The 20,525-nt window shown below is 40.0% G+C and overlaps 1 protein-coding gene across 1 annotated transcript; it reads right to left on the bottom strand.

Moving 5' to 3' along the window:
* Window positions 1–480: 480 nt before the first annotated feature.
* Window positions 481–20,130, bottom strand: ppp1r14bb (protein phosphatase 1, regulatory (inhibitor) subunit 14Bb). Its single transcript, XM_088428628.1, has 5 exons — window positions 19,860–20,130; window positions 19,505–19,751; window positions 2,185–2,268; window positions 2,074–2,106; window positions 481–696 (listed from the first exon to the last, which is right to left on the bottom strand). Exons 2-5 carry the CDS (start codon window positions 19,703–19,705, stop codon window positions 628–630), a joined length of 387 nt encoding a protein of 128 aa, XP_088284754.1. The 5' UTR covers window positions 19,706–19,751; window positions 19,860–20,130; the 3' UTR covers window positions 481–627.
* Between the last annotated feature and the right edge of the window lie 395 nt (window positions 20,131–20,525).

Raw genomic sequence — 20,525 nt, 5'->3', positions numbered from 1 at the left:
AGTCAAATATCATCGTAGAATTATTAAGAAAAACAACAACAAGAAGGCAGCTTAGTTGAGGGACTGTAAGAGCCAGTGACAAACAAAATCAACTAAACCAGGAACCAGTCCTTTGCTAAAAACAAACTTTCTCATAATGAACAACAGAAAAAACTGCTATAAATGATTGTAACATTTAGCAACCAGATTATGCGCAGTCACTGCACGTAAAGACGGCAGAAAAACACACCGGAATTGAGGAAAACCTACTTTAGCCACATTTACAGTACAATTTTTTTTCTCCTTTTTTTTTTTCTCAACGACGCTGGTCTAAAAATACACCGTGTGTTATTGTTGGTGGTCAGAGTGCAGATTTTTCAGCAGTCTTTAAACGCGTCTCGGGGCGCTAAAAAAGGAGGCATTTGGTGGTGTACGGTAAAGATCGCCCCGAAATTCCGCAAGGACTCCCCTAGAAAAAAAAAAAGACCTCCGAAAAAAGCAGATGAACGTGTTAAATCCGACGGGTCAAATCTGACTCGTCTTCCCATCGACTCCGGCGATTGATGATTTTGACGGGTGAGATGGTGGGCGAGAGGAAGACGAGATGTGGCTTGATGAAATCAGGGCGATGGAGAAGGAGGGGTGACATCATTTCTTCTGAGGCGTGGACAGTTTCTGCATCCCTCGGATCTTGTCCAGGAGTTCTGAAATGAAGTCCTACGCCACACACCGACACACTTCAACTTCACTTGGTAGCGAAGAAAATCATTCAAAATTGAGATGGACTGATAAGTTTTTGTTTCGGGCCCAATACCGATTGTTAGCGATCGAGAAGGCCCGTCGATAATTACGGTGGCCCCAAAGGACAAGTGACAAAAATCAAATAACAAAGCAAACAAAAACGATCATCGTTTTTTTTGGATATAGCGTTTTGTCTACCGATTATTAGTAATTGAGGAGACCGATAAGTATGAGTACAAATTACAAGAATCAAAGCAAACAAAAAAAAAAAACGCAAAGAAAAAAAATGTTATTATTGTTTGCTTTTATCTTCATTATTATATATATATTTTTTTAAATTTGATGTTGTATATTGTCTACCGATTATTAACGATTGTAATCGAGGAGGCCGATAATCATGGTTGCCCCGAAGTAAAAATGATGAAAAATAAATAATTTAGCAACCAAAAAAAAGATCATTCAAAAAAAAAAAAAACATTATTATTGTTTACGTTTGTGATTTTTTTTTTTCAAATTTGTGTATTATCTACCGATTATTAGTAATCGAGGAGACCGATAATTACGGCGGGCCCGAAAGTGCAAATGACAAAAATCAAAGCAAACAAAAAAGCTCATCACATAAAAAAAAAACCTTTGTTATTGTTTGCTTGTATGATTTATTTATTTATTTTTTATGTGATGTTGTGTTTTTTTCTACCAATTATTACTGGTTGTTAAGCTAGAAGGCCGATAATCATGGTGGCCCCGAAGTAAAAATAATAAAAAACAAATCATTTAGCAAAGTTTTCTTCTTTGCTAAATGATCCAAAAAAATCCCCCCCAAAAAATAAACACATTATTATTGTTAACTTTTGTGATTTTTTTTTTAATGTTATGTATTCTACCAATTATTAGTAATCGAGAAGTATGTTAATTATGGTGGACCAAAATGCTAATGAAAAAAAAAAGTTGCCAACAAAAAACGTTATTATTGTTTGCTTTTGTGTGTTTTTTTTATCTTGTGTTTAGCCTACCGATTATTAGTGAGCGAGGAAAGTGCAAAAATTACAAAAAAAGTGAAGAAAATTTATTGCGGATCAATACTTGCAAGCAAAAAACAAAACCCACACCTCTTTATTATTGTTTGCCTTTGTTGCCTTTTCATTTTATGTTGTGTTTTCTCTCCTGATTATTAGTAATCAACAAGGCCGATAATTATGGTGACCTTAAAGTGCGTCTTACAAATAAAACGAAGTTGATGCGCTTTTTAAAGTTGTCTATTCTTGTTCATGGGGGTTTTGATATTTATCAGTTACAATGGGTGCTGGTAATCGGTCTATCTCCGATTCGAAATAAATTTGTGAGCGTTCTTACCTCAGTGGGTTTAAAGCAGTCCACCAGTAAATCCTACCAAACCCAAAGAGATCCATTTTTAGCCTGTGGCGCATTCGAAAAAGCATTCAAAGCATCGCGACGCTGTCCTACCTTGACCCTGGCGGCCCGTTCCACGTCACTGGGCATATCCAGCAGTTCATCCACGTCGATCTCAAGTTCTGGGATGGCTTCCTCCTGGGGGCAAAGTGAGCAAGAAAATGTATTCATAAATGTGTTACGAGCATGCAAAATATCATCTTTCTCATTTTAGCCTGTGCGGACGGTCTTGAATGATGCTAACAGCAGAAATGTCTGAAAGCGCATGAGCTCAGTTGTTTTTAAAGTACCAAATATGACCGCAAGAGGGAGACATTCTTCCACAAGTAACCAGCAGAGATAAACAAAGGACTTTTTCAAGACCTCAACAAAGGTAAAAGGAAAAAAAAAACACAGCACACACGCTGTCATGTACTGTATATAAGCCTGATTGTAGCATCAGTTATTTACGCAGACAGATGGTGCATGTGAGTTCTTAACATTTTCATTTTTATTCAAAACGTTTTATATTAAACTGCCTGATTACAACACAGGTTGAGCATGCCTGCGTATTTAAAAGTGCAGCAGCAACATATTTTTAACACAACACGGACAAACTTGGATTGTTAGCATACTGCACCAACACCACAGTAAGATGCAGAAAGTATGGACAGATGGTGCATGTGAGTTCTTTACAATTGTATTTTTATTCAAAACGTTTTATTTTAAACTGCCTGATTACAGCTACACAGATTGACCATGCCTGCATATTTAAAAGTGCAGCAGCAAAATATTTTTAACACAACACGGACAAACTTGGATTGTTAGCATACTGCACTAACACCACAGTAAGATGCCTGAGGTGCTTTTGTGTGTGTGTGAAAAAATATGTATTTGGGATTTAATGAGTTATAAGAAGCCCTTAGCTGAATCATCGTACACCACGCAAATCTTATAAACAACCCAATTAGGTTTTTTTTATTAAATTGAGCACTTTGCAATCCGCAAAATGCATGTGACCACATTGCAATGTTGATTTGAATTTGACGATTTGCGGAGCCCTTCGTTTCGCGTTCCTTATATTGAGGCACTTCTCCAAGAATTTGGCTTCTGTGGGCTCCCCCCTTGGCCGCACCAGCTGTCTGTGCACCTGCCCACCGCTCACAAGCGAACCCCACACTGCACCCCGTTCCTCATATGAATGCATCCTTGTTTTTTTTGTTTTTTTTTTTAACCAATGTAGTATAAAGACCCATTTTCACTTAAGCATCCCCAAACTGATTGCTATCACTCTCACACAAAAAAAAACAACTAAAATAAGCCTCTTTTTTTTGTGTCCGTCCGAGCGAAATCCAAAGCCGCCAAGTATGCGCGTTTAAAAGCAACCGACTTAAAATCGATTGGAGAGCCTGCGCGAAATCGGCGACGCCGGAGGGAAGCAAAAGGAGGCGCACAAAGAAAAGGAGGATCCACAAGGGAACCTTCCCAAAACAATCCCCCAACTGACTTTTGGTCTGCTTTCCGCAGGCGCTCTTTGTTATGATTGACTCACAGATTGCAGCCAGATATTTGCACACTTCAGCGGTTTTTTTGTTGTTTTTTTCCCTTCCAAACAAAAAAAACGTCCACTTTGCTTCCAAAAGTGATAAGAACATCTAGCTAAGGCTTACAGAAAAAAGATGTTATTTGAGATAAGCGATTCAAAATCCATTAGGGTTGTCTTTTGGTGTAATTTACCGTAAATTTTAGACTATAAAACGTCGAGTGTGGCGAATCTGCATTTCTTTTTTTACTCGCCACCAGGGGGCAATCTCCCTGTAAACAAATGGAGCAGAAACGACGATGCTATCAAAGAATTGATTTTGCGTTTGAACTGCTATCTTATTCGCCCTAAGGTGGTACTTTCTACTAGTAAACACAATCAGGCAAGTTACTATTGTGTGTGTGCTGTATTTAGGAGCGTTTTTTTTTTTGGCCTTGGAATGGATTAGGTCAGGGATTCCAAGGATTTTCCAAGGACCCCCGTTGCAAATGTTTGCAGAAACAAACAAAATCATTAAAGCCAAACATAAGTGGCCTTTTTATTCACGAGCATATTCAATTTCACAAATATATTTATTACTTTTCAGCCATTCTGAAGTTTACAAAATAAATACTGCAAATTTCACGCTTCCTTGTAAAAAACTGGGTCAATTTTCCCCAAACAGGTTCCTGCCAAACATTTAGATACTAAATAATCAAGCTCTTTGATGATGACGTGGATTACGTGGGTTTATTTGACAAATTTTGAAATTTTTACATTTTAAAAAATATATTTAACTGGTTGCATTGATTGCTTTGTTGAAGAGGGGTGAATACATTCACAATTTAATATAAAATCAAATGAAATTAACAGAAAAAAATGTTTTTATTAACAGCCAAAATTGTTTCACAGTAATTTCATGAGTAGAGGTACACACGTATACATATATCCATATATATACATATATATGTGACATATATACGTATATATGTGTGTATTACAAAGTATTGATTTTGAGTTTGAACTTCTATTATACTCACCACCAGTGGTTACTCTCCACTAGTGTTACTGTTGTGTTGGTGCGGCATTCCAACAATCCGATCACGTCTGTGTTACGTGGAAAATATGTCTTTTGAAACATGCCAGCGCGTTTTCGTCTGTGATGAAGGCGTGATGTTGCTATAAGCAGGCAGTTTGGAAGAAAAGATTTAAATTAAATATCTAAAACTTCCATGTGCCATCTTTCTGCGTAAATATCTGGGGTTACAACCTGCGGTTTATAATCGGGTACGGTTTATAATCCAAAATTGACAGTAGAAATGCAAAGTATGCTCAAAGGAGAAACCCTGTTAAATTTTTTTTTTTTTTTTTGGAGTGAGAAAGCCGTTATGGAGATTAGTTTATATCCTGTTTGGCAACCTTTTCAACCTTCGGCATACATGCCTGACAGCTTAGTGCAGACGTCGCATTTGATGCAAAACTGACAGGCATATTTGCATGCAGAACACGCTTTAAGTGCTCGTCTGTTCTTTTCATTTAACGAACATAACAAGGTATGTGTTAGACGCTGCAAAATAGGGCCCGACAGGTATGGATTTATTTAAGGCTAACGCTGATTTTTAGCGGAAAAAAATACTAATTACCAATTCATCATTACCGCATTTCTCCATACGTAGTCATGCATAAGACACATCATAGATTATAGAATCAAATCCAGGGATTTTTTTCATGTTACCGTTTAAAGTACGCATCGACAGTTTGGCGATACATAAATACTTTAGCAGGATAAATCTCATCTTTGTGATCTCTTCATATTTTCATGTATTTATATCCATAAATTGTATATTAATTGTCCTAAATGAGCATTTATGAGCATTCGCAACATAGTTGAATAACAGTGAAAAACTCGTATTTACACAAGTGACAAAATGGCCGATCAGTGCGGTACAATATCAACTATATGGCAGTGCCGAATATCGTAATTATTCAGGTAATGTTTATGCTTTCTGATATAGAAAAGCACATTTTTATATTATAACTCGGCTTATGTGACTGACGGATGCAATACTCCTTGAATATTGTCATTGATTTTCTTTTATATATATATATATATATATATATATATATATATATATATATATATATATATATATATATATATATATATATATATATATATATGCTCAGGCTTGTTGATGTTTTTGATGTGTAGTATCAAAGGAAAAGATGAAAAAAAAAACCACAATGAAGCTAAAATATTGCGTAGATTGTCAAAATATGACAACGTTCAAAATGCCACGCCGCCATCCCTTCTAAATCCTAATAAACCGGAGGTCAAGAGGTACACACTAGAGGTGTCAAATTTAGCCCATGTCAGTCTCATTTACTGTCAGTCAAAATTGGAAATATTGTCATTCTTGGATATATTGAACACTTTGCATGCATTCCCATCGATTTTTTCAAAAATACTTTCAAGGACAACTCATGAATGGGGTGCAATAGATATTTTTGTGTTGACACCCACAAAACCACCAGGTGGCGCTACAGAGCAACTGAGTGGAGCGGAGCGAAAGTTTTTTTCTTTCCTGGGATGGGGGGCTTTGCAAATAATAATGAAGAAGCACTGCTTTCGCCTAAATGTAGAAAATAATACAAATAAATCACCTGGGATTGAATATCTCCACTCTTAAAAATGTAAAATTACGTCTTTGACTGTGAATGAATTAAATGGCCACTCTTGGTGCTGAACGTTTACGTTGGACTTTGCTTCTCTTGTATGTGCATGACATTTTAAATGGAATAATTTTGCTCTATCGACACACAGTGGCGGACAAAAATATGAAATTGCACTTTTTGAGTGTTACTTATGAGGTAGTACTTGGTGCAAAAACCTTTTAGTACCACGGATTGAAAACATGTCATTACACCAACACAGATGCAGACACACTGTCTGCAAGTCAGCCAGAGGCGAGGCAGAATCAAACGTGACAGCGCCAGAGCACTTGTGTCCTCGTGTGTGTGTGCGTGTGTGTGTGTGTGACGAGCAGAAAGGGGCCCAGATAGGATTTCTCCTAGCGATATAGCAGAAGCAGCTTCACCATCTCACATCACAAACGGCAGAGCCGACACCCGCCATGCACACACAACAAGCTGCATTTCGACTTAAGGCACAAACTGGGTCAGCGCCAGCACACCGCGGGGCCATTTTGGCCGTACGAGCGATGAAGCAAAGTCCGGCTTTTTCGGCCAACAGTTTGGTTTAGCTGGAAAATCCTCACGTTGAGTCAGCCGGACTTAGTTTAGCTCCTAATGAGCCTAAATGTTGTTAACTTCCAACGCCACTGAAAGTGATTCCGAACGGGAATCCTAAATCCTAAATGAGAACATTATCGCACACACCGAAGCTGCAAGGCGGGCAGAAGGCAGCTGCCGTAGGGGTGTGCCAAAAAAGTCGATTCTCATTTACCGCAATTCAGAGTCAATTTAAAATGTCCCAAAATCAAGATCATCAAAAAGGTTTCATACTGTATCATTTAAACTGTGAAGCGGACTCTCCAACTGGTACCGCGTGAGCTGCTTCTGAAATAATGATGTTTTGGAACGGATTTAGTCAATTCTTTAACAGTTTATTCATTTGTGCTTCGTTTGGCCTTTGTTTTTTGGCGCCGCCTCTGGCCGCTGATGAAATTACATTTTGAGGTGGAGACTGACGGTGAGGAAATTGTAGTCGTTGGTCCGTCGGTGTATTTTCGCCCAACCTTCCACCGCCACTAGAGGGCGACATTTGAGCATTTGTCTTAATTATTATTTACTTAATTTTTTTATTTTACTTTATTATTATTATTATTATTATTTCTATAAAGTATAAAGCCTCGAAGCCTTGTTTATATACTGCATGTTTAAATAATTAGACATGTTGAATTGATTAATCGTTGTGATTTCAGTATTGACCAAAATTGTGATTATTTTGGACATAATTGTACAGCTCTAATTGAAACTCTTTTTTTTCTGTTTGAATAATTACACTTAGAGTCAACACCATGCCTGTGATTCTCTAGTTACACTGCAATTGAACACAACACAGTAATATAAGTGTAACATGAAAATGGCTAAGGGGTTAAAACCTAGGCTGTAATACACCATCATGTTCCCACATTTGAGGAATGCAGGGGTCCAGATTGCAATTAACAGTCATGTCCACTGGATGGCATTATCATGTTTTTCACGACACTCAATCGATGGATGTCGGTTCTCATTTATAACTGCCTGCCCTACAACTATAGAAGACGATTTCGTTAACATTTGTCTAAATTTCATCCGTCACATGCACTACAAGTGAAACAAAGTATCGCTGAAGGTTGAATTCACTAAAAAACTTCCTTAAATTAGGACATTTAAATACTTCTATCGTGATTTCCTGGCCAAGAGCCAATCAGAGAAATAACGCAAATGTGTTCTCCGTTCCAGCAAGAAAGCTGAAACCATGACTAAGAAAGGGAGCAACTACAAATAAATCTCTGTTAAAGCCAACTGTGCTTCAGCTGTGAATGACAAGTAGTGGATTGAAGCGACCCAATTTATTCACTTAACATATTTCTCCACTGCTTGGCGGTGTACTTTATATTACGTTATGCAATTCATGCAACGTCGTAGTATAAATATCATGTAATTTGACAAAAGTAGAACACATGCGGTGGCCTCATGAAATCCAACGTCTCATGCGTGATCTTATGTGAATTAACACTGGAGGCATGCGCCTGGTGTAAAAACGTTACCCCAGAACCCCTCCCCCCGTGTTAAGGGGGGGAAGCGGGTTCCTCACGGCTGACATCAAGGTACTTTTCATTGACGAGAGTGTAAAAATAGACGAGAGGAGGCCGGCCTTACGGTCGGGGTTAGCCTGCCGGCTCGCGCAACAATGTTGTGGCTGGCTGAGAGTGAAGGGGGGGGTCGAAGGGGGGAGGGGTGGCTGAGGACACGCCAGACAGGGAAGTGATGGCAGGAGGCTGACAGGAAGCAGGAAAGGCTCGCAAAGTCGGCCGCGTGGCGTTTAAACAATACCCCTTGTCTCACTTTCCGGCAAATCTTTTCACCTTCCAGCTAGCGTCCATCGCAGATGTAGCATGCTACTTAAATGGGACATGTGACTGTGACTTAAGACAAACACGCGACGTCCTATCAACATGTGACACGGAGACGGCTTAGCCAAACAAGAGACGGCTTTCTTCTTTTTCAGACAACTTCTCGCTTCGACGTCTGCCTTTGAAAATGTTTCGCATCCCCTCGCGATAAATTCTGGCAAGTTAGGTCATTAACATCCACAATGTATGTCAAGGCTCGAAATACAGCGGTACTTCTACTTACGAAATGAATTCCTTTCGGAAGTAATTTTCTAATGTGAATCTTTCACAAGTAGAGACGTTTTTTACATGTACGTAGCCTAATCCGTTCCAATCCCTCAAAAATGCTCCTAAACTATTTAAATGATTATTCAATTATAAAAATGCACCAAAAACAATAATTAATACATATTAAAATGACATTAGTGCATAATAATCAAATATATCATGTAAAAAAATCATATAAAACACTCCTAAACCCTTTAAATGAATCATTAATTGTGGCAGTTGACAATATGAATCCAGCTCACTTGTTTGCCTTGAGATGCTGCGAGTGAGTTGGTGATGAGTGCGAAGAGAGACATGTTTTAGGATGTTTAATTTGTACATTTTTATTTGACATTTCCAGTGATCCAGGAATCATTTACTAGTTCTCAGGAGCAATAATATTTATTTGGGGGATTATTTTGAGCATGCAAGTTTACTGAAGTTTAGTTTGGGGCCATGCGAAGTGCTTCCTGAGTGATGTCTTTGCTAAAGTGCTAACGATGTGCCAAAACCGCGAACGTCAGACGTATCAACAGCTCTGTCTACTGTCGTGTCTACCTCCATTTTCTTCTCTTATCGGCACATTTCTTAGAATAACAAGCATCTGCTTTGTTCAGAGGGTTCTTGTTTCTCTTTCGAACGGTGTTTTGGAATGAGGAATTGAAACAGCCGGCGTTGGCGTGCTGCTAATGAATGAAGTCGCCTCCACAAACAAGTCCCAATCCAAAATCAATACAATGCACTTTATATAAGACGGTGTAAATGAATCCGCTTGAACGCAACACTTTCTTTTATTTGGATGAAAGCCAGCCGCAACTTTCTCTGCAGACGGTCCGAAGGCCCCGCCTCGCGCGCTCCGAGATGGCTTTCACGCAAGCTATTTCGGTTCAACTGGGCTCACGCGTCATCTAGTGCCTTTATGCTCGAAAATAGCATTACCTAAAACAACACAAAGCCCGCATTCAACGAGGCCCGGCTCAGCCTCGCAGCTATATCAGGACAGATAAAATGCAAGCGGGCCTCCGGAATGTCGCGGAAGTGTCCCACGCGGGGACAAAGCACACCGGCTGGGAAACTTTTGTCGCCGTACTCAGTTCATGTGTAAGCTTTTAGCGCTGCATTCTAAAAGCAGTTGGGCCAAAAACAAAACCCAAACAAGGACTAACGTGACATTTTTGGGTTATATATTTAACCCAATAGGTTGGAGCATACAAAAAAAAAAAACAATAATTTTGGGGTTGTTTTGGACAAACCAATCCAATTATTTGTTTTTTTATGTACAAAACAATCCAGTTCCTCATTTAGCCTAAACAACCCAATTTTGGGTTGTTTCAGTCAATCATTCATGTTATTCGTTGTGACCCAACTTTTGAGGCTAAATGAATGACCCAACAAGTTATGTCAGTGTATTTTTGACTCACCTTGGCTTAGTTTTGACCCAACAATTTTAACAATATCAAAGAAATTTAGTAATGTGGGTCATTCCTTTTGACTCAACAGAAATGAGTAAACTACAAACAACCCAATTTTGGAGTTGTTACTGATGTAGCCTCAAAATAATAACCTGGTCTTGGGCCATTTTATGGCTTATTCATTCATTTTATTCATTGTGACCCAACCTTTGACCCAACAATTTTTAGAGCATAAATACATAAATAAATGAAATGTGGGTATTCCATTCAACTCAATAGAAATGAGTAAGCTACAAAATAACCCAATATTTGGGGTTGCTCCTCACGTAGCCTAAAAAGTTGGATCAAACCGATAATGCAGTTTTGGGTTGTTTTATTGGTTCTTCATTCATTTATTCATTTTATTTGTTGCGACTCAACTTTTTAGACTGAATTAATAACCCAATAAATTGTGTCAGTCTCTTTTTGAGTCAACTTGGCTTATTTTTGAGCCAGCATTTTTTTAGAGTGAAAATACATAAATAAATGAAATGTGGGTTATTCCCTTCGACTGAACAGAAATGAGTAACCTACAAATAACCCAATCATGTAAAGTTAAATGCTGGTTCAAAATGATAACCCAGTCTTGGGTTATTTTATGGCTTATTCATTAATTATTTTATTTTTTTTTTTTTATTTTATTCGACCCAACGTTTGAGGCTAAATAAATGACCCAAAAAGATGTGTCAGTCTATTTTTAGCACAACTTGGCTCATTTTTGACCCAACAATTTTTACAGCGTAGCCACATAAATAAGTTGAATAATGTGGGTTATTTGTTTTGACAACAGAAATGAGTAACGTACAAAACAGCCCAATTTTTGGTCTGTTATTCCTCATGTAGCTTTAAATGGTTGCAATACAGAAAGTTAACAAGTTATATTCATCTGAAAATATCGGATATTTGTGCGACTATGTCTGAAAGCCCAAAATGGGCCAATTTCACACTTGTGTAAAATTTTGACAATTTTTCTGGTCATTTTCTTCCACATCATTCTTACAGTATTTTAGCTTAAAACCAAGCGGTCGTGCCATGTTGAACTTTGACATGTTGTCACCATATTGGTGAAATTTCAGCTCCCAATCTCTACTTTCAATTCTTTCCCTTTGATGTGAAATATTTTGGATCGAAGGATTGGAGCAAATACCGCACAAGGGATAATCAGTCAAGTACATTTTTTGGCTATTTTGGTTTTGCGCCCATGGCTTCAAAAGATGCCACAAGCCATCGCTGCTTGATTGATTCTTACATCGGCTTGTTTGGCCTGGCCCATCGGCTCGCTGTTATTTTTTGATATTGGTGATACTGATACTGATACTGACAGGGTGACATCACACCAGACCAAAGAGGACGAGTTCTGTGGAACGAACAATATTTTCTCAGCAGCTTGCCACATTTCAGCCAAACAAAAATAGACCAATTTGTTTCTGGGAAACAACGCAGATTGAGATCGCAACATTTCTCCACTCATTCAACCCGAACACAGATTGAGAGCGGATTAAAATAGAAATGCACACAAACAAGGATTAATGCAGATTAGCATTATGTCACCGCTGGCCACACGGCAGGGTTTCAAATTCAAAGTATTCACTCCAGTTGCGTTCATTTTTCCCGCCAGTGTTTGCACGCAGCGGCTTTCGGCCGAAACGGGGCTCTGCTTTTAACCCCTCGCGCTCGGCTTCCAGGCCGAGCCGTGTGACACGAGGGAAATTGACAAGCTCGTCGAGTTGAGCCAGTACTTGAAACACAACACTGGAAAGAGTGAAGTCATGGCTGCGTGCAGCTCAACGCGACCGACGCCAACGTTTTGACAAACGAGCCTGCGGAAGAAAATCGGACGACGCCGTTTGGGGTCTACCGGTATCTTAGCAACAGTGCGTAACCCTTGTGCAGTATTTGTCCAATTCTTTGATATTTACATCTACACATCAATGGGAAATAATTGAAAAAAAAAAAAACACGCAAGGGTGCTGAAATTTCACCCAGATGTTGACAACATGTCAAAGTTCAACATGGCACAACCACAGCTATCACACTAGCGGGGGTGTGCCATCCCTTGGCTAAAATGAATTTGGACGAATTTGAACCAAAAATGGTCAAAATAGATATGAGGGAGCTGAAATTTTACCCAGATGGTGACAACATTGCAAAGTTCAACATGACACAACCACTTAGTTATCACAATACCAGGAGTGTGCCATCCATATGCTAAAATACTGGGAGAATGATGTGGAAGAAAATGATCCAAAAATGCTCTGGGGAGCTGAAATTTCACCCAAATGGTGACAACATGACAAAGTTCAACATGGCACGATCCTTTAGTTATCACTGGACCAGGAGTGTGCCACTCCTTGGCCAAAATATTGTGAGAATAAAGTGGAAGAAAATTATCCAAAAGTGCTCTAGGGAGCTGAAATCTCACCAAGATGGTGACAACATGACAGAGTCCAACTTGGCACGACCACTTAGTTATCACATTACCAGGAGTGTGCCATCCATATGCTAAAATACTACCAGAATAATGTGGAAGAAAATGATTCAAAAATGCGCTAGGGAGCTGAAATTTCACCCAGATGTTGACAGCATGTCAAAGTTCAACATGGTACAATAACTTCACTCTACCAGGAGTGTGCCATTCCTTGGCTAAAATACAACAAAAATAATGTGGAAAAAAAAAAGATAAAAAAATGCTTTAGGGAGCTGAAATTTCACCCAAACGACAAAAACATATCAAAGTTAAAAATGACACGATCACTTATTTACCACACGACCAGGAATGTGCCATCCATAGGCAAAAATACTACCAGAATAATGTGGAAGAAAATGATCCAATAATGCTCTAGGGAGCTGAAATTTCACCCCGATGGTGAAAACAGGTCAAAGTTCAACATGGCATGACCACTTAGTTATTACTTTACCAGGATTGTGCTTTCCAGATACTAGAATACTGTGAAAGTAATGCAGAAGTAAATGATACAAAAATGCTCTGGGGAGCTGAAATTTCACCCAGATGGTGAAAACAGGTCAAAGTTCAACATGGCACGACCACTTAGTTATTACTTTACCAGGATTGTGCTTTCCAGATACTAAAATACTGTAAATGGTACAAAAATGCTCTAAGGAGCTGAAATTTCACCCAGATGGTGACAACATGTTCAACATGGCACGACAAATTAGTTATCACTCTACCAGGACTTGGCAACCCTTGGCAAAATACTGCAAGGATGTAAAAAGTACTGCACAAGGTTAAAATGAACTGTATATTTTCAATGCAACTTGTTTAATTACAATAATCAAGAATCAGGAGGCAATCCCCCGTAAATAAAAGGAGACAGAAAAAGTTTTTGAGTTTGAAGAGCGCCACGAGGGGCCACTCTTCACTCGTAAACGCAATCGGGTGCGATACTGTTGTGTTGTAGCTGTGTTCTAACAATCCGAGTATGTCGACGTTACCTTAAAAACATGTTGGTGCTATTTCTAAACATGCAAGAATATTTCAGTCTGTTGAAGGTAAAATCTTGCTGCAAGCAGGCACTTTGAAATGAAAGGTTTGAAATATTTTTCTGCAAAACTGCAGCTTATACTCCAGTCAGCCCTGTGCTAAAAAATATTTTCTGTAATTTTTTTATTGCTGTGGTTTATAATCCGAAAAATATGGTAGCTATATAACCATTTATCCTTTGGAATTCGCACAATTATTACTCGCGTGCCCCTAAAACAGGATTTACTCATTTCTGGTGAGTCATAGAGAAAACGTGGCGTTGTTTATACTTGTTGTAGGTAGCGCCTAACGTCTTCCTGTGACAAAGTGGCCAAACATTCCACCTAATGACTCACATCCCCCGTCGTGCCTTTTTCCCGTTATTCCTCAATGTCCGTCCTCCCTCGGCGTTTGTTGCGCTTACTCAAGGAATCTCCGCAACTTAGTCACCTCAACTCCACGAGAGGCCACCGTTTGAAAACATCGTGGGGGGAGGGGGGGGGGGGGGGCAGTTACACACTGGGGTCTTTCACTTCCTGTTGGGCAACAGCCACTTTTTGTCTGCAGCCTTTTTTTTTTGCTAGTTCAATCACTGTTTGGTATTTAGATGTGTATAAGGTTTAAGCTGCATGTTGTGTATTATATGTGTTACAACACATCTTATTTGAAATTCGGCGTAATTCAAATCATTAAGATCCAAATCAACAAGCTTTGATCTAAATGGCGTTAATTGCCCCCGCGAAGGAAGAGGAAATAAACGCGGTAATCATCTGCACCGACAAAAGGGCCGCGCGCCATACGACAACAATAAATGTGAGTGAAGCAGGATTTTTTTCCCTTTGAATTTGTTTCAAATTAATTCATTACAAGGTCATTTCTATCTTAAGCAGTCTTTCTCAAATGGTAACCCCCCCTAAAATCCACTAGCACCCCCTTTTTTTTTTTTTTTTTTAAATTTCAGGCACTTTGATGCACTTTTTTTTCAGTTTTCGACTAACCTATAACCTGTACTGCCAGCAATTGTTAGCTAAAGTTAACATGCTAAATTAGCATGATGTGATTTCATTCACCGTGTTTTATTTTATGTTTTACTTCCAAACTGAAATACCCGAAAAAGAAGTGACGGTAGTACTTTGACTTCTGAATGATCCAATTTACAGATTACTGACATTTTAATTTAAACTTGTTTTAGCTTGCGGACCGCAAAGAGGAAAATTTCTTCCCAAGTGGACCAATAAAATGTTTGTATATGTTAATATAACTTTAAAACAACAACTCCTTCTTTAATACTGTCCAAAATAGTATTCATAATACTATTATCATAAAAATAACTTTACTATTAATCATAAAACATTTCAAGATGTTCATTCATTTAACCCTTTCACTATCATTTTTTTTTTTTATAATAAAACTTATGGCATATATTACTTGTTTATAAATCTAGCATACTTGAAAAATTATTTTAAAAATTCCCACTTTCATATATTTGGTTACAGGCCCTGGGATTTTTTTTTGTCCCATTGGTATTTTATAATAATAATAATAATAATAATAATAATAATAATAATAATAATAATAATAATAATAATAACAACCTTACCATTAATCATTAAAAAATTCAAGCTGTTTATTCATTTAACCATTTCACTATCATTTAAAAAAAATAATAAAACTTCAATAAAACTTATGCCATATATTCCCGTCCTTGTTTTTAAGTCTAGGATAGTTAAAAAAAAAATCCCACTTCCATAAATTAGGTTACAGGCTTTGGGATTTTTTTGTGAGTGGAAGGATTAGAACATTTCGTTAATTTTTATACTTTACATTACAAAATCATCTCGCCGGCCAGATTAAACCCATTTACGGGCCGCAACTTGCCCACGGGCCATATGTTTGCCACCGCTGGTTTAAGGTATATGAATTCTCAAGGAGCAGTGAGCCTGGAAGCGGGTGTTTTTGTTTTTAATGAGGGGACTAAATGAGTAGGACATGAACACGCCTGGTTGCCATGGTGCCGATCTCCTCGCGGTTCACGCTGATGGAGCAGGTGGCTGGATGAACATCCGACACGCCGGCCAGCGCACTTGGCCACCGGCGGCGTTCTTTCAAGGATTTAAATGAAGGAGGAACGTCACCAATCACATTTGGGAACGATTCCGAGCCTTTTCAAAATATCAGTTGTACAAATGTCCTCAGTCAGACCCTAATAAAGACGCACGTGGCGAACAAAAGGAGAGGAAGCCGAACATGCCAGGGTTCCCCTCGTATCCGCTGCGAGCTGAAGCCGCCTCTCGGGTTTCGCCGCCTCGCGCCGAAAAGAAAACGGCGGGCTGCTTCTTGCGAGCGATAAATGGCGAACGGACTTCATGAGGACAAAGGATTTCCTCGTGGACTCATACGCTTGGGGCTACTACCCTCACCAGCTGCAAGGAACCAAAAATCCAACTCTGGAGCCACCAAAAAATGATGAAAGCCTTCTTTAAGCCTTATAGCCTTAAAGCAACAAGTTATATTAGCAACATTAGCCAACTATCAAAACGACTAAGGGCTTGTCTCAAATCTCTTCAATATCGTTTCCAAAAACCAGTAAGAAAGCAAAGCAATAAAACGCTGCCACATAAATCCAATTCATAGTGCGGCTTCATTCATTTCCAAGCATTCCAAGCCACTAGGTGGCAGTAGTGTCACCAAATTCCGTCCAGTCAGATAGGACTTCCGTCTCTTAACGTCACCGGTGTCGGCGTCTTTGGTGGGTGAGTAGCGTGATAACGGAAAACTACGGTTTATGATTGCTACGGTTTATGATTGCTACGTTTTCCATTTTCATTTTCAAACATTTTTGATAAAACTCCAGGGAGCCACTAGGACCTCGCTAAAAAGCTGCAAGCGGCTCTAAAGCTGCGGATTGCAGAGACCTAATCTAAACAAAATTCCTACCACAATCCCTGTAATCCATCTGGATTCCATGGACCAATTTCATTGTCCATGGTTTTGTCATGTTTGTAAACCTATCTTTTTCCATATTAAGCTCTAAGGAGGCACTAGGGCGGCGCTAAAGAGCTGCAAGCGGCTCTAACGCTGCGGATTGCAGAGACCTAATCTAAACAAATTTCCTACCACAATCCCTGTAATCCATCTGGATTCCACAAACCAATTTCATTGTCCACCGTCTTGTCATGTTTTTAAACCTATCTTTTTTCATATGAAACTCTAGGGAGCCACTAGGGCGGCGCTAAAGAGCTGGAAGCGGCTCTAAAGCTGCAGATTGTAGAGACCTGATCTAAACAAAGTTACTACCACAATTCCTGTGATCCATTCCACTGACTAATTTCATTTTCCATGTCATGTTCATAAACCCATATTTTTCCATTGCATACATTTTTGGCAAAACTCCAGGGAGACACTAGGGCGGCGCTAAAGAGCTGGAAGCGGCTCTAAAGCTGCAGATTGTAGAGACCTGATCTAAACAAAGTTACTACCACAATTCCTGTGATCCATTCCACTGACTAATTTCATTTTCCATGTCATGTTCATAAACCCATATTTTTCCATTGCATACATTTTTGGCAAAACTCCAGGGAGACACTAGGGCGGCGCTAAAGAGCTTCATGCGGCTCTAACGCCTGATCTAAACAAATTTCCTACCACAATCCCTGTGATCTAGCAGGATTCCACCGACCAATTTCATTGTCCATGGTCGGCTCGCCCGTGAACTTTTTTTTTTCCCCGGTCCGTCCGAGTCTCAGCCGCGCATATTAAATCCATTATTGGCCGACAGTCAAAGCACATTGATCCCCAAATCCTCTGCGGGTCTCTTAATCACCTTAAATGGCGTTTAGAGTTTCCCTGGGCACTTTCCGGCCGGAGCCTACGCCGCAAGGCGATCGCCGCGCTAACCAGGTGTGCCCCCCTCCGTCGCTCTCGGAGGAACGCGCCCAACCCGCTAAGCATTCTTCACGCTAGGAATAGCATGTGGGTCATTGGCAGCTCAGTCGACTTGCCGTGAGCTTCCCGGCTTACCGGCAAACCGGGGTTACGAGTCTTACCACACCGCCGTGCCTTTGATGGGCCGCGGCGCACATACATCACCCGGAGCGGCGTTTCCAGCCCCCCCCCCCCCCCCCCCCCTCACAGGATGGACTCATACACATTTCCTGTTTTCCTCAAAGGCTTTCAAACTTAAAACCAAAAATTACTTGAAATGACTTTAGGGTTGGTAATAATGACCTTAGGCACTAAAGTACGAAGATAATGGATACTTGCACAAAGTAATCAAATACATTAGTGTTAGTAATAATTACTTTAGGTACTAAAGTACTTTAGGGTTAGTAATGAGGATTTTAGGTATTAAAGTAATTGATTCTTACACAGAGTAATCGATTTCTTTAGGGTGAGTAATGATGACCTTTGACACTAAAGTACAAAAACAATTGATAATTACATCAAGTAATCAATTACTTTAGGGTTAGTAATGATGACCTTAGGTACTAAAGTTTGAAAGTAAGTGATACTTACATAAAGTAATCAATCTTTAGCTATCAAAGTAGTTGAGTAAATTATTACATCAGGTAATAACATATTTAATCATTACTTTAGTATTGTTTTAAAGTAGTGAAGTCATCAATTACTTTAGGTTTAGTACTGATGACCTTAGGTACTAAAGTACTAAAGCAATTGATACTTACTAAAACTTTAGGGTTTGTAATTCAACCTTAGGTACTTAAGTAATTGATACTTAACAAAAAGTAATCAATTACTCTTGGGTTAGTAATGATGACCTTAGGTACTAAAGTATGAAAGTAGTTGATAGTAATTCACCCTGTAACCCTGTTCCAATCAATTTGCTCTCAATTTGAAAAGGGAAATGCATAAAGGATAAGCTGCATTTAAGGACAAATATACGTACAAATGAGCATATTTTTGCGGCGTAAGATGGATATTGCACAGGTATGCTTTGAAGCCCGTTGAGCCAATATTTTGTCGACCTCAAAAGATGGCGAAAACGCTCAATATTCTGTCATTCTAGAAGTTGCGTTTTCCCGTAACGCTTGTCACCGAAAGAGATAAACGCATATAACCTTTTTGCAATTGTGTCGCGTAACACAATTTACCCCAAAAAGTTGCTTCGTGTTCCAATCAATTTGCTCTCACTTTGAAAAGGGAACCGCAGAAATGATACGCTGCATTTGAGGACAAATATACGTACAAAGGAGCATATCTGCGGCGTGAGATGGATATTGCACAGGTGTGCTTTAAAGCCCGTTCAGCCAATGGGATTGCAGAACAGCCTCCCCTTCTCGCGGCTTGCCTATAAAGGCGACACGAGCTATGAATAGCCAACCTGTAGTCGCACACGCCGATACGTGCGTTAATTGCGTTTCATTCATTCCCCCCTGCGCGGTCCTAGCTCAAATCCCCCTCGCGCACGCGATGTCAAGTCCAAAGAGGCCACGAGATCCGTGACAAAAAAAAAAAAAAACGGCCTCGTGCGTATTACTTAGCGGGACCGACCGATCGATCGCTTCGATCGTTCTGACAATGCCGTTAACCGTACCTCGCAATCGTAGAGGTCCGTTAGCTGGTCGATGATCCACTCCTCCAGGTTGAGTCTTTTCCTCAGTTCCTTGCGGTCGTATTTGACGGTGACGCGTCCCTGCTTGCGGACCGGGGTCTCGGGCTCCTCCGCGGTGCCGGCCGGCGTCTGGAAATACACCCGGGGCTGAGGGCTGGTCTCCGGGCTGGTCACGGCCGCCATGCTCGCTCGCTCGGTTCCGTTCGGCGAAGCAGATCCGATCCAACCCCTAAAAGAAGGGGAGGGAGGAGGGGGGGGGCAAAACACGAGGCGATCGACGCTCGATTATTGTCCTTCGAGGCTAAATGGAAAATCCTGTTCAAAAATGAGGAGTTGCCTTTGTTGCCCGGGCTGCAGAAGAAAGATTCCCACGTACGAGGAGCAACCGGCTTATTGGCCTATTTACAGCATGCAAACTCAGCTTACGTAAAAAAAAAAGGAAAGGCAAGGCAACTCTTCTTTATCTAGTACAAAGGGAAAGCCAATGTCCCTCTTGCTCGGTTGCTCTCTCTCTCTCTCTTTCTCTCTTTTCTTTCCACGCGGCCCCTGGAGACGTGCGCGTGCGTGTGCGTGCGCGCGTTTTCCTTCTCCGGATGGACGAGAGAAACTGACGTAGGCCGTACAGAAAAGGGGGAATAAACTATAAATGTGGACTTTTTGTCTCCTCCCTAAAACTCAGTCCACGCCCACTTGTATGCATCGTGGCTCCGGTTTTTGTTCCAAGGACTCAAATTAACATTCACGTGACCTCCACCCCTGCACACACACACACACACACGCAAAACAAACACACAAAAAAAAAACGCTGACTCCGAATTTCCTAATCTGTGACACTTTACAGTCTTTCGGTTATTTATCACGAGTGTGAATCGTTTTTTTTTTTTTTTTTTTTTTGCAAGACCGTTTACCCACAATGCATAGCGCGTGTTCCCCCAGGGATTCGGCGCCACACAAACACTTTCTTGTGATGCCTAAACTGAGTTCTGTCAAAGCATCATAGGTA

This window comes from Hippichthys cyanospilos, chromosome 1 (genome assembly GCF_059441005.1).
Source record: "Hippichthys cyanospilos isolate Australia breed blue-spotted pipefish chromosome 1, RoL_Hcya_1.0, whole genome shotgun sequence".
NCBI lineage: Eukaryota > Metazoa > Chordata > Actinopteri > Syngnathiformes > Syngnathidae > Hippichthys > Hippichthys cyanospilos.
This window is presented reverse-complemented; position numbering and strand designations above follow the sequence as displayed.

What these genes read in the sequence shown, in the direction of transcription:
- ppp1r14bb (XM_088428628.1), bottom strand. Translation starts at nt 19,705, where the DNA reads ATGGCGGCCGTGACCAGCCCGGAGACCAGCCCTCAGCCCCGGGTGTAT. An exon ending in CGGACCTCTACGATTGCGAG is followed by an intron (nt 2,269 to 19,504) that starts GTACGGTTAACG and finishes CTTTGCCCCCAG; the next exon opens with GAGGAAGCCATCCCAGAACT. An exon ending in AACGGGCCGCCAGGGTCAAG is followed by an intron (nt 2,107 to 2,184) that starts GTAGGACAGCGT and finishes TGGGTTTGGTAG; the next exon opens with GATTTACTGGTGGACTGCTT.